Consider the following 13610-nt stretch of genomic DNA (forward strand, 5'->3'; position numbering starts at 1 on the left):
GGGCACCCAGAGTTCTACCCAGGATTTCATATACAAATTTAGAAAACTGCTTTCTCCAGTTCTCTCCTCCACATAGTCCTCCCCCAGCCTCTAGTTAGGAGTGGGAGGGGTATGGTCATGTTACTGCAGGAGGAGGAATAGATGAGTGGGCTTCATCCACAACATCCCCCCAGCAGCACATGGTGGCAGGGGGAGGGGTTAGCCAGCACAAAAGGGCAGATGTGGTCAAAATGTTTTTGCTCTGCTGGAAACACTAGTCATTTGGCTAAAAAGAATTTTCTTAGGATTTTAAAATTTGTACCCATCTGCGTTTCTGGGTTATAGGCATTGCCAGAGCTCACACTGCCATAAACGGGAACAAAAAATTAATGAACAAAAGAAAACAAACACATAAACAACACTCAAGTCTCTCCCTGCTACATGCTGCCTTGAGTATGGAGGAAATCGCCAGTTTTTATTTCTTTTTCCAACTTCGGAGTCGTCTGTGGGTTGCTTTGTGAATTTTGTCCAGGGCTTTTTGTTATTGTTAGTAGGAAGAATAGGGCGGAACATGCTTAGTCCATTTAGTCTAGAAACCAAGTTGTGGAGATCTACTCACTTCTTATGAAACTGTCCCCCAGAATCTACTCCGTACCTGCCCTACCTTCCTGCTGCCTGAAAACCCCAGCAGGTCGTTTCTCCATGCCTGGGTCTAGATCATGGCCAGTGACGCTTTCTGACCCCACCTCCCCATGCCTCAGGGGTCACGCGGTCTGCAAATTCAGGCTCCACATCTCATCTAGCAAAGAGGTGAAGGCTTGCATGCTCTATAAACCATGTTACCGCTATACACCATGCTTATCTAGGTAGTAACTGCTGATGCAGTCACCACACTTACCTCCTGAGGACAAACACTAATGCTCAGAGGCAGTGCCATTGAAGCCATAAGAAGGAAATACTTTCATAACCGCCTCATCATATTCAAAGTTTCCTCCCCCACTAAGCAGTCAGATTTCACATTATTATGCCCTTTCTCATATCCGCTTCCAAATTATGCTGCCTCAAGCCTGCCAGCCGAAGAAAGGCCCCTGTTCCCGAGCCAGCTGTGTCTCAGACACTTGCCTACCTGCCAAGGCTTGAAGACTACCTCTGCGGGGGTAATTAATTCTGTTCTCAGTCAAGGGCTTTCACATGAATCTGTTTCTGGTTCTTTCTATTTATAGGTTATTTTATACTCACAGCTCTCTCTCTTTAACTAACAAAAAACAGTATGAAAACAACATCAGCAACAAGAACAAATGAATAAATAAAAACTCCCTGCATCCTGCTGCTCTGCTCTGATTACCACCATCTCTTCTTTCCTTTCCAGACAAGCTTCTTGGAATGGTAATCAATGAGTCCTCATATCCTCCCTGAGATTCATATCCCCTCTCAGCTTTGTTTAACTCTCACGACTTCGTTAAAAGTTCATTAAGGCCTTCAACAAACGGAATATTGCCAACTCTAGAGGGTACTTGCTAGTCCCCCCTAACTCCTCGCCCTTTCTCAGTACTCTCAGCTCTTCTGCTTCTGTGATAGTCCTCTCTTTTTCCTTCCACCTCTCTAATAGTTTTTCATCTTCTTCATGAATTTCTCAGCAGCCCATCATCCCTTCCACAGGAATGTTAATAAGATGATGCTGACGATGATGATAACCCTCCCCAGTATGTACTGAGCTCTTATGCCAGGTTCTAGGCCAGGTAGTTGGAATGCATCATAACATTTAATTCTCATAAAAATCCATTTTTGGAATGTGGAAACTGAGAAATGTCAGGTTATTTGCCCAAGTTTAGGCAGCTATTCCATGGCAGAGGATTTAGGTATAGGTTTACTAAAGAGATTCATCTTTGGCCTGTTTCACAGTTCACTTTGCATCTTCTCCTTGAATCATTTTGGCTATTTTCATGGTCTTTCCCAACTGACATCTATTAAAAGGATTTTCCAATCTGTGTTTTCAACTCCTAATCAGACATTCTCCTGAACTTGTCAATCTGGATATCCTCTACTGTATTAGTCAGGGTTTTTCAGAGAAACAGAACCTATAGGATAGATAGGTATATCAAAAAAATAAATTTATTATAGGAACTAGCTCATGTCTGATGGTAGTTGCAAGTTCAACAGATGATCTGCTGTCTGCAAACTGGAGAACCAGGGAAACCAATGATGTAATTCAGCCTAAGCCCAAAGGCTAGCAAATCAGGAGGTTAGTGGTAAAAGTTCCAGTCTAAGTCCAAAAACCTGAGAACCAGGAGTGCTGATATCTGAGGGTAGGAGAAGATGGATGTCTCAGCTCAAGCAGGGACAGAGAGAGAGAATTTGCTCTTCTTCTGCTTTTTTGTTCTATTTAGGTACTCAAATAATTGGATGATGCCCACACACACTGGTGAGGGTGGATCTTCTTTGTGCAGTTTTCTGATTCAAATGCTAATCTCTTCTGAGACCCCTGCACAAACACATCCAGAAATAATGTTTTACCAGTGATCTGGGCATCCCATAGCCCAGTCAAGTTGACACACAAAATTAACCATTCACTTAGAAATCTCATAGAACTCATACTATTCCCTCCTCTATGCCACCTGATCCTTCTGCCGTGTTCTGGGTCTTTGTGATTGAGATAGCTAGCTTCCACCCAGTTGTACAGGGGACACACATTTTTGACTCCTCCTCTCTCCTTTGCCCTTCACTTATCATAAAGCCTATTAATTTTATTTCCTGTTTCTAGAATCCAGCTTTTCTTCTCACCCCAACTAGTCATCTCAGGCTCAGGTTCTCATATCTTCTCTTTTGGTTATAGCAATGAATTCCTACAAAGTCTTCCTACTTCCATTTTATCTTTTTTTAAGTCAGTAAGCTTCACTTAAAGTGTCTTCCCTCTTCCATTCCTTCCCCCTAAAACACCCAAAACATAAACATGGCAATGTGGGTTATCTATTGCTATGTAACAATCCACATGAAAACCTGGAAGTCTAAGATAATTTATGATTATCTCTCCAATTCTGTGGGTTGATAAGGGGCAATCCTCAGTTGGGGTATTTGATGCAGTTGCATTCAGATGGTGGCTTGGAATGGAGTCATCTAAAGGCCTGACTTAGCTAGATGTTCACAATAGCAATGCACAAGGTGGTTTTGGCTGGGAGCTCAGCTGGGATGACTGACCAGAGCACCTACATGTGGCATCTCCATGGGGTTTAGACTCTGACCACATGGCAGTTTGCTTCTAAGAGGAGATATCATGTTCCAAGAGCAAGTATTCTGAGAGAACTAGGCAGAAGCTGCAGGACTTCTTAAGACCTCTTCTTAGAATGTCACTTCTGTTATCTTCCCTTAGCCAAGCAGTTGCTTAGGCCAGCCTAAACTCAAGAGGAGAAAAATTAAACCCTACCTTTTAATGCAATGAGCAATACACATGTACAGAGAGGAAAGCCAGTGAGGCGATTATCTTGGAGACTATCTACTTCAATGACCATATCATTTTCATGTATCTAACTCCTGAATTGCTCCCCAATCACTGGGACATGAAGTCCAAGCTTCCTACAGTACAATGCATAGACTTTCTAGGGTTTGCAACACTGACTTCCCCAACATCTTTTCCTTCCACTCCCAGCCCTCCGCATGTATTGCTTATACATCTCTCTATCCCGCCTCTGCCATAGACCTTCGTGGTTATTCCCTCTCCCCACCCACCTCAATATCCTTGCTAATCCTTCTTTTCTTAGTCAACTTCTATTTCATCCTTTAAGGCCACTTAGACACCACATCCTCCAGGGAGCTCTCCTGGAATCCCACCTTGGGTAGGGTGAGCCACTTTTGTGGCTTCTATTGCACCCTGAGTGCACTTATCGTAATGCTTGTTATAATACTTGTGTTGATATTATACATTCATGTTTCTCTTTCTCTTCACACCCCTAGAGGGTTAGGCCCTTGAAGGCAGGAGCCATATCCCATCCATCTTTGTACCTTTGGTGCACTTTGGTGTGATAGCTTTGCAACGTGTCAACTTACCTAGACAGAACTACACTTCCCAGAATTCCCTCCCCTGCATGTTTCCGGTTAGAGTGAGCCACAAAAGAGCCTCCTGTGGGACATGTGAAGGTTGGAGGTGAAGCAGCAGCCTTTTTTGTAGCTCACACATATGCTGCTTGTTGCTGGTGTGGGACAGCAGGCCCCCTGTTGTCCTGCTTCGGCCTCTTGGCGCCTGTGATGAAGGGCACAAGCTCTTCCTGTAGGACACCCATGCCATCAAAGTCAGAGGCAGCAAGAATTGGCATGAGTCTCAGTCCATCCTCATGGGTTCCAGCTTGTGCCCATGGGCTCCATCTTGTCCTTGCTTCCCCACTGCCTGCCTTGTGGACAACGGCCTTACAGAGATTGCTTAGCAAGAACTCACCACTTTGTAAGGTACAAATCCCCATAACAAAGGTACACACACACACACACACACATAGGTATATATGTATATGTGTGTGTAAAAGTGTGTGTCTGTGTATTTGACACGCATACATAAAACATATATTACCTCCTAGTGATTCTGCTTCTGATTGAACTATGACTGACATAGATGAGAGGGTTTATCAGGGAAAATTTGAGACATGTCAAAAACAATGACAAATCACCTGCTTTTTAAATAATAATTGTGTAATAATATTACAACGAATCATATCTCCATGCCGTCTCTTCACCATCCCACAGGACAGGGTTCAAGGCTGGGTTCGAGGCTGGCTCTATCACTTTCTAGCTATGTTCGTTGGGCAAACTCCAAACCTCAGTTTCATCATCTGTAAAATGTAAGAAACAATTGTGTCTACCTCATGGGTTCATGGAGGATTAGAGATAATACACTTGAAATTCTTAGTATGTACCTAACATGTAATTAATGTTTAAGCCAAGTTGGCTAATATTAACTGTATAAAATACATAACTACTTGTAGATAGCGCATTTGTCCCTATAATAATTTATATTCCATCCATGTACATTTACACTCATAATTCAGAAACTGCATTTGTGTTACTGAAGTGCAGAGATTATAGTACACTTCAGAGGTCATGAGTATAAATAGTGTTATACTGTTTCTAATCATTTATGGGTTAAAATGTTTATAATAATAACATATCTCAAAAATTAATAAAAGTATAAGATTAAAATTACGTAGTCTACTTGCTTGTGTTGATGGCATAAACCCAGAATGATGTAACTCCTTCATTCCTTTGGCTCTTTCAGAGATCTTCCTTCAGCCTTAAAGTTTTAAACTCTTCCTTCTTTAAAAACTGAATCAGGTCGGGTGTGGTGGTGGCTCATCCCTGTAATCCCAGCACTTTGAAAGGCAGACGTGGGTGGATCACTTGAGGTCAGGAGTTCAAGATCAGCCTGGCCAATATGGTGAAACCCTGTCTCTACTAAAAATACAGAACAATTAGCTGGGCATGGTGGTGCATGCCAGACGTGGGTGGATCACTTGAGGTCAGGAGTTCAAGATCAGCCTGGCCAATATGGTGAAACCCTGTCTCTACTAAAAATACAGAACAATTAGCTGGGCATGGTGGTGCATGCCTGTAATCCCAGCTACTCTGGAGGCTGAGGCAGAAGGGTCACTTGAAGGCAGGAGGCAGAGGCTGCAGTGAGCTGAGATCATGCTACTGCACTCCAGCCTGGGTGACAGAGGGAGAGTCCATCTCAAACAAACAACAACAAAAAAACCAAACCTGAATCTATCTATATATTTGAAACAGCTTTATAAATTCTAAATCATACATTTGACTGTCCTTTTCACTTTTATCTTTTTAGAGTCATTTCAGAAGGTAGACATAGCCATGGCATTTAGAACCGGTTTGAATATGGATCCATCTAGAAGGCTTCCAAGATCCCACTAAAATCTTAACAAAATGAGGAAATGAAGACAGTTTTTAGAAGTCCCATTGGCTCTCAGGGACAGGGCTTGCAGGAATGTGCAAGACAGAGGGTGAGAGAATGAGTTGGGATGATGTGACTTTTCTATTCATTTTGCCTTTTGGAACATTTAATTTTTCTGAGCTCTCTTTGTTTATGAATTGAAAATGCTTTTGTTTATTAAGTTAGTTAAATTATTTTAAGAACATAAACAATGCGAGATAAGGGACTCAAACATTGTGAGCCTCTCTGTCTCTCTCTGTGCTAACAAACGGTCGGTGTCATAATAAAACAAGTATATTTCTAAATAAGGCAAAAACGCCCGGGTCCTGTGTGATGAAGCAAGAAGCCAGACAGAGCTTCCTACTGTTTCTCCTGCCCCTGATGCACACTGGGACCCTCAGAAGCCCAGCGTTATATGACAGAGATCAAAAGTTAGTTCCTAGACAACAATGGACAATGTCTTGATATTTGCTTATCATCCCTCAGCGACTGGGTAAGGCTCTAGACTGTGAGAACTCAAAGCAGAGCTTTCCCATATCTGCCTTAGACTGTAACAGTCTGGATATATACATGTTCTTACCCTACTACCCTATACATGTCTTGAGAGCAAACCATAGCCTATTCCCACTTGTCATATAGGAGGCATTAAAAATCAATTATATTCTATAGAATAGAGAAACAATTTGAATTTTTTCACAAATTAAACTTCAGTTCAAATATAATGTTATATACTTCAAATATTGAGATTAAGCAAACTAAAGCCTCACCCAGTCCTTTTTCAGTACCCTTAAATGAGTTTCTGGGAGGCTCCAGAAACTTGTCTTAAAGATAAAGGATGAGATGAAAATGCTTGCATTTCTAAACGCTGTTTCCTGAGGAACTCAATGTAATATGCTTAAGGTTCAAGAAGATGGGGAGTATATCTTGAGTCACAGACAGAACATGTTCGTTGTCAGTGTTGGGCTCAGCATGTGACTGACGGGTGCTGATCCTGGTTCTTACAGTCCCCAGATTCTGAGAGCCACCTGGCACAAGGGACATCCTCCTATGCTGCAGATGGCCAAGGGCAGGTCATGATGTGCTCTTGACTCTTTCTTGCCTCTATCTCCAGCCTTCCCATACATGGGCTTCCTTCCATTACCTGTATCACCACAGCACCTATGAATTCCCAGTAAGCTTTCTGTTTAAAATGTAGACACACTCAACTTCTAGGAGCTCATGGAAGATGGGTGGGTACACATTTTTAAGAATGTGAATGGAACTAGTATTTCAGTTCCTATCCTGAAGCATGCATCATCCTCAAATTGAAAAGAAAGTGGATAAAGTTAGAACATGTTCACTGTCTTTGAGGAACTCATGGTCTCATGGAAAGACAGCATGTCCTATCTTGTACTGTGGATTTGTCTTGAGAGCAAATGTGATGTCTCTCAAGGGGCAAGAGTAGGGTTCTCACAATGCCTAGAATCATTGATCATTGTGATCATGTGATCATGATGCACAAAACAGTCTGGACTGTTCTTCTTAAGTTTCAAGTAAATTTCAAAGATACAAGGAAACTCATGTGTCATGATCTCGAAAATAAAATTTGGAGACGAAGAATGATGGCTTTCTGCTCTTAGAGGAGGAACAGGTGACAGGAAGCAATGTCACTGGAAGTGGGGTTTCCTCTTTGGTGAAATCCACATATTGCCATTTGTTTCCTGTGTTTTGTCAGTAGCTTGTGAAGGAGAATGAGCGGAGGTACGCTTTATTGCATCTGAGCCACAACTTTATGAAGACACAGCTGTGTTCTTGCTGTTCACCTTTCATTATTACTTCCATGGAGTTCACTGCTGGCTATGATACATCACAACATTGACAGCAGATGCAACCTCTGACAAGTTTAGTTGTAGCCAGTGCGACCGGCATTCTAGATGGTTTGATTTGTGTCCATAGCTTCTTGTTTGGATGATAGATTATACAGACACCCAATATGTAGTTAGAGAGCTCACTTTTTTCACATGATTTCGGTTGGGTGATTTTGTTAATGAGTATTTACAGTTTTTCACACATAAGCTCCCAGTATGAAGCTACTCCACGTTTATTGCTTTGCATGGTACTACAAAACCGCATTTATTGTGCTTTCTCAGTTTTTCATCAGAAACCCTTCTTTGAGACATAAACATTGCATGTTTTTCACTCCGTTTTTAAAAAACAAATTAAGCAGATACTCATTTATGAAGGTACTTCAGGTAAAAGACAGGAAAGGCTCCCAGAAGGGATGTGTGGGGGCCACTTTTGAGGGCTGTCTTTCATGTCCATCTCAGCCATCCCTCGGGAATTTCTATTTTCTTTCTGATGCTGCCCAAGTGGCAATCCCACCCTGTCCCCTGTCCCTGACCTTGGACATGGGGAGCAGCACTGTCCCAGGGAGGGGCAGACAGAAGAATGGAAGACAGTGAGCCCAGCCAATCCTCAGCCCAATGGGGTTTCCTCAGCAACATCTCACCCCACACTATCCTCTCTCCTTGATCCTCTGCTCCAGAGAGGATGGTTTCCGTGTGCTGCTTCTCTGCCATCTTTCTTTCCTCTTATTTCTTTCATTATGAAACCAAAGTGCTAGAGGGATTGGGGCCTATGGGGGACCCACGAAATCCCATGTTCATGAAGATGGAAGAGAATGCTGGTGGGAGGGGGGCCGAGGCCTACAGAGATGGGGATGGAAAGCTGCTGCCTTAGTCATCTGAGGCTGCTCTAACAGGATGCCACACACTGGGTGGCTAATAAGCAACAGATGTTTATTCCCACAGTTCTGGAGGCTGGGAAGTCCAAGCGCAAGGCACCAGCAGATTCGACATCTGGTGAGGGTCTGTTTCCTGGTTTGTATAGAAGGTGCCTTCTCCCTGTGTCCTCATATGGTGGGAAGGGCAAGGCATCTCTCTGGGGCCTCTTTTAAAAGGGCACTGATCCCACTCATGAGGACTTTCACGCCCTAATCATTTCCCAAAGACCCCACCTCCTAATACCATCACATTCAGACGGCAGCAGCCCCCTCTTCATTCTCAAAACCTCCCTCAGTAACAACCTTCGTTTTGAAAGGATTTCAAGGCAGAGATTCTGGTACCTACTGGAGCTTTTATCCTGTTTTTCAGAGGTTTGAGGGGTTTGACAACAGCTGTGGCTGGAATAAGAGGAGTTGATGGTAATAGAAAGGAAGTTGACACCTGAGGAGGAGAGTTGGGGTCACAGGATAAAGTGCCTCCAAGGTTTCTATCAGTGGGAATGCTGACTGGCTAACCCAGGCTGCTTGGAACGCCCTGTCTATGCCATTCTGCCTTCCTGGAAACTTGGCGGGTCCTCATCCAGACTCCATTCCTGCATTACCTCTCCTGGTCTCCATTAAGATGCAGCCTTCCCGAGGACAAGGGAACTGCTGGGTGGCTTAGACAGTGAGGCCCTTTGCTGCTCATCACAGCTAGCGTCTCTGGAACCACAGAAACGCAGCCTAGGATCAGGCGGAGGCAGACATTACTTATGGATGAAGGCAAGGGGTAGGGAGAGGGTCTAGGTGTAAAACTGACACCAAACCACCACACAGGACTATCCCAGTCAGGATAAAAGGATAAAAGGGGAGGCTATTTAAGCATCAGAACGTGCTCCCTCGACCCCAGAGCCTGCCCAGAATGTCGGGGGCCGCCACCTGCTTGCCTGCGAGGCCTCCATGCTCTCGGGTGCTCATGTTCCCATCTGCTTGCTGCAGCACTAATGAAAAAACTCGACTGCCAGGCATGCTTGGAGGAATAACTCATGAAACAGATTGTAAAGCCCGGGCCCATGACTTGCTCTTTTGGGACTTGGCACTTACGTCTCTTTTTCCATTTGCACAGACTGAGCAGGAGGCCAGGCCTCCCCGCCCGGGCCTTGGGAGCGAGGCGCCTCTCTTCTGTCCGCCAGTTCTCCCACTCGGCCCCCACACCCCCAGGGGGAGATGCAGGGGAGCTGTGCTGACGCCGAGGCCGCGCCTGCTCCACATTCCAAGCGGGACACGGCCTGAGTCCCGCGGGCCCTGCCCGGAGGCCCCTGGGTGTGAATCTGTTTCTCCCCACTCGCCGGCTCCCGCGCCGCCTTCAGGCTTTTTTTCTCGCTCTCTCTCGCCATTCCCCGGGCAGCGTCTGCGTTTCAGTGCGCGGACATTTCCGGCTGGCGGGGGATGGGACGGCGGCCAGCCCGTTCCCGTTCCCGTTCCCGCCCGGCTGCAGGCGCAGCTGCGATGACTTCATGACTCTGCAATGGCCGCGGGGCCGGGAAACAGGGCCGGGATTGTATTCACGGGCTGGAAAGTAGCAAGTGTGAAAGACACCCGTGGCAGACTCCACCTCCTGCCTTACTAAAAATTGCTCTTATCTCCGGCAAAAACTCCCTGAGTTCCCTTTCCCCCTCCTGGCAGCCCTGGAAGGAGGGCCGCTGTGGAAAACGTGTCCTCCTCGGGCCTGAGTCCCCTGGGCCCTCCTCAGCCAGGATCAATGTAGAGGGAATGCCAAATACTCAACCGCCTTTAGGTGGGATTTTAGGTTTTAGGGGAAATAATGACATTTTGCATTCGAATCTGAAAATGAGTGTGTCAGCCTGTGCGTGGCTGGGTGAAGAACTGGCCCCGTTTCTCCCATTAGCTTGTCCTACCACCCCGGGGAGAGCCTGACCCAGTGAGGTGGCCACAAGAGCCTAAGAGTCTTGCTCCACTGAGGTCCAGATGGCGGACCCAGGCACCACGTGACTTGGTTGTCAAGATGCCTGACATTTCAGTGTGGCGGCAATGGACCGGGCGTGCCTGGGTGAGAGGATCATGTGGACGTGGATTGTCAGATACGACTATGTGCATGGTGTTATTGCTTGTAATGGCGGAAAATTGGAGCAACCTAAATGTCTATCAACAGGGAATCAAACAGGGAATAAGTAGAGTGTGCTGTATTTATAGGATGGAATTGTATATAGCAGTTAAAATAAATAAAAGTGATCTAGTTGAACTGGCCTGGGATAAGGCTAAAAAAAAAAAATGTGCAATTCGCAGAATGAAACGGCAGTATGAAACCATTTATGTAAGAAAAGAATGAGGGCAAGAGAGAGAGAAAGAATAAAAGAAAAACAAGAAAAACCCTCCTGAAACAATACTGTTTTCTGTGCTGCACTATAGGCTATATATAAAAGGACTGCAAGCCTAAATCCCCAAACCCCAGACTATCCAAGGGGAGGGTTCAGAGGGATAGAAATTGGAGAATGTGGTCAAGAGGCATTTTTGAGTAAATGTCCTAATATTTCAGAAAAAGAGTGAATTCAGTTATTTCTTAAGTAATTAAAAATTAATTACAAAATAGGGGAAAATGAGGTGTTAGTGGTTTACAAACTTCGTCCATCCAGATTGAGCAGATGTGGAGCTTTGCCGTTGACTTATTTGTGAGTAATTAGTGGTTTCAGTTTTTTTTCTTTTCTTTTGCTGAGATGTAGCAAATTGATATAATTAAAAGGGTGAGACAAGGTATGTGTGAGTGTGCGTGTTCATAAATCAACAGGTGGCTGTGTTAAGTAACCCTCAAGAGAGTCCTTTTCCAAGTAGTTAGTCTGTCATACGTGGCCTTGCTGAGCTGCAGGGTCATCATCCTGTCAGGCCAAACACGGGGCTGTAGCATTTATTGCTCTAATTGTGCTGTTTAGAAACGGGTGGGGCACAAGGGCTAGGGAGCCCTGATCTGTTTCTTGGAGTCCTGCCATCTTCCTTTGTACCTTCCACTTGGAAAATCTCGCAGGTAGACATCAATTAGCAATGCAAACACCATGTTGGAAATTCACTTTATTTGGGGGCTTGTGGGGGGCCTCAGGTAAGTGAATAATGTAGCTAAGCATTCTGCAAACCCATGGGTAGTGATTACTATAGATAGAGATTTTGAAATATGGATGAAGCTTGTGTGTGTGTGTAGAATTAATAATACAAAATTTTAAAATTATTTTAAAAACATTCTTTTATTGAAGGAGAACATTTAAACTTAGAAAATAAATTATAAACTTATAGGAAATAGCTTGCTTATGTTTTAGAATCAGTATGAATAATACTAGTTGTTTTCAAAAATAATCTTTTCCCTAACTGTAATAGTTATATTCTCATTGTAGAAAACTCAGTAGTTAAAGAAAAGTATAAACAACACAATTAAAAGCAAGCAAAAATGAAGCAGTAGCTAACTTCTGGTGGTTGAATTATGGATGTTTTCTTTTAGACTTTTCTATTAATATAACAAAATCTCCATCCTTCTGGCGATATTACTTTGTAGTCTGTTTTTATCATACTGTTAATATCTGAGAGGCCACCAATCCAGAAGTTTTCCTGTACCCTGTTCTAGTCAGTTTCCTACCCACCCCAGGCTTGGGTGGCCACTGGTCTGATTTTTATCACTGTCGTGTTGCCTTTTTCAGAATGTGATATGAATGGCATCATACAGTATGTAGCCCTTTGTGACAAGCTTCTTTCATTTATCATAACGCTTTTGAGAGTCTTCTATGTTGTTTCAAATATCAGAAGTTCTTTTATTGCTGAATATTGTATGGGCATATTACAATTTGTTTATCATTTGCGGGGATTTGCTGAACATTTAGGTCTAGTCTGTGGGTCAAAGTCTGTCACCTGTTTTGGAATACTCTTGGACATTATTTCTTCAAATAATGCCCTGCCCCGTCTCAGCCTGTCCTCTCCTTCTGGGACTTAAGTTGCAGCTGTGCTAGGGAGCATTTGATTGAGTTCCCTATATTTCTTATGTTCTATTTTGTTCTTTTCATTTTTTTCGCTTGGTGCATCAGTTGGATCTTTTCTGTAGATTTCAACTACACTGTGTTTTTTCTTTCAGATCCTTGAATATTTCTGATGCTATTGCTATGAGGCTGGTGCAAATAGAATCTGAAACTTTACTTCCATCCCTTTTTTTGCCTAGTTAATTCTTAGTCATCATCTAGATTTTGCTTCCCCAGGAATGCCTTCTTTGACCTCCAAGATGAAGCCAGATGACAGCCCCTCAAAGTACTAAGCCTCTTTCCTCTTGAACACTAACCAAAGTTGCAGAATTTGTCTGCCTTCCTCTCTAGACCGTAAGTTTTACAGGGCAGAGATTGGTCTACTTTTTGTTTATTGTTGTTTCCCCATCTGTAGCCTGGTTCCTGAAACATAGTCAGATCCTAATATTTTTGAAATGTTCCCCCTTCAGGTAGTTGGGGGTCGGCCTCCTGAGATTCTTTAGGTAACCTCATCATAGCTCTGGGTATCTCATCTATGCCTTTGCACCAAGCATCCCACGCTTGGTGATGGTCTTTACAGAAATGTCTACTGCGTATGGCCTCAGTTGACTTCAGAGATGGAAGATCAAACCCCTGCAAGAAGGGCATGATCAGAGACATTTCTGCCATAGCATGGTTAGAATACCAAGCTGAAAACAGAACATAGGCTTGATCATAACTGTAGTGGACAACCCTCAGACTCACGGGGAACTGTTGGCTCTTTTGGCTGAATTCTTGGTTATAAACTTCTAATTTTGCGGTTGACCTAGAAATTCTCATTTCTGGGAAATGACTGAGCCAATTCTCTATTCTCCTAGTTTGCAAAGGAGCTTCTCTTGTTTCCGACTACCATTAACTTGCCACACTGCCTTTTCACTCTTATTCTCTAGGGAAAGAAGGTTCTCCTCCCCTC

General features: G+C 43.8%; 1 protein-coding gene across 1 annotated transcript; it reads right to left on the reverse strand.

The window, feature by feature from the left end:
- Nucleotides 1–1859: 1859 nt before the first annotated feature.
- On the reverse strand, nucleotides 1860–9917 carry LOC105514489 (chromosome unknown open reading frame, human C9orf170). Its single transcript, XM_011945877.1, is given in 4 exon segments — nucleotides 1860–1928; nucleotides 1930–1982; nucleotides 1985–2057; nucleotides 9750–9917. Coding segments are annotated over 4 exon segments (363 nt in total).
- Nucleotides 9918–13610: the final 3693 nt, after the last annotated feature.

This window comes from Colobus angolensis, unplaced genomic scaffold (assembly GCF_000951035.1).
Source record: "Colobus angolensis palliatus isolate OR3802 unplaced genomic scaffold, Cang.pa_1.0 Scaffold246, whole genome shotgun sequence".
In the NCBI taxonomy this organism is placed as follows: domain Eukaryota; kingdom Metazoa; phylum Chordata; class Mammalia; order Primates; family Cercopithecidae; genus Colobus; species Colobus angolensis.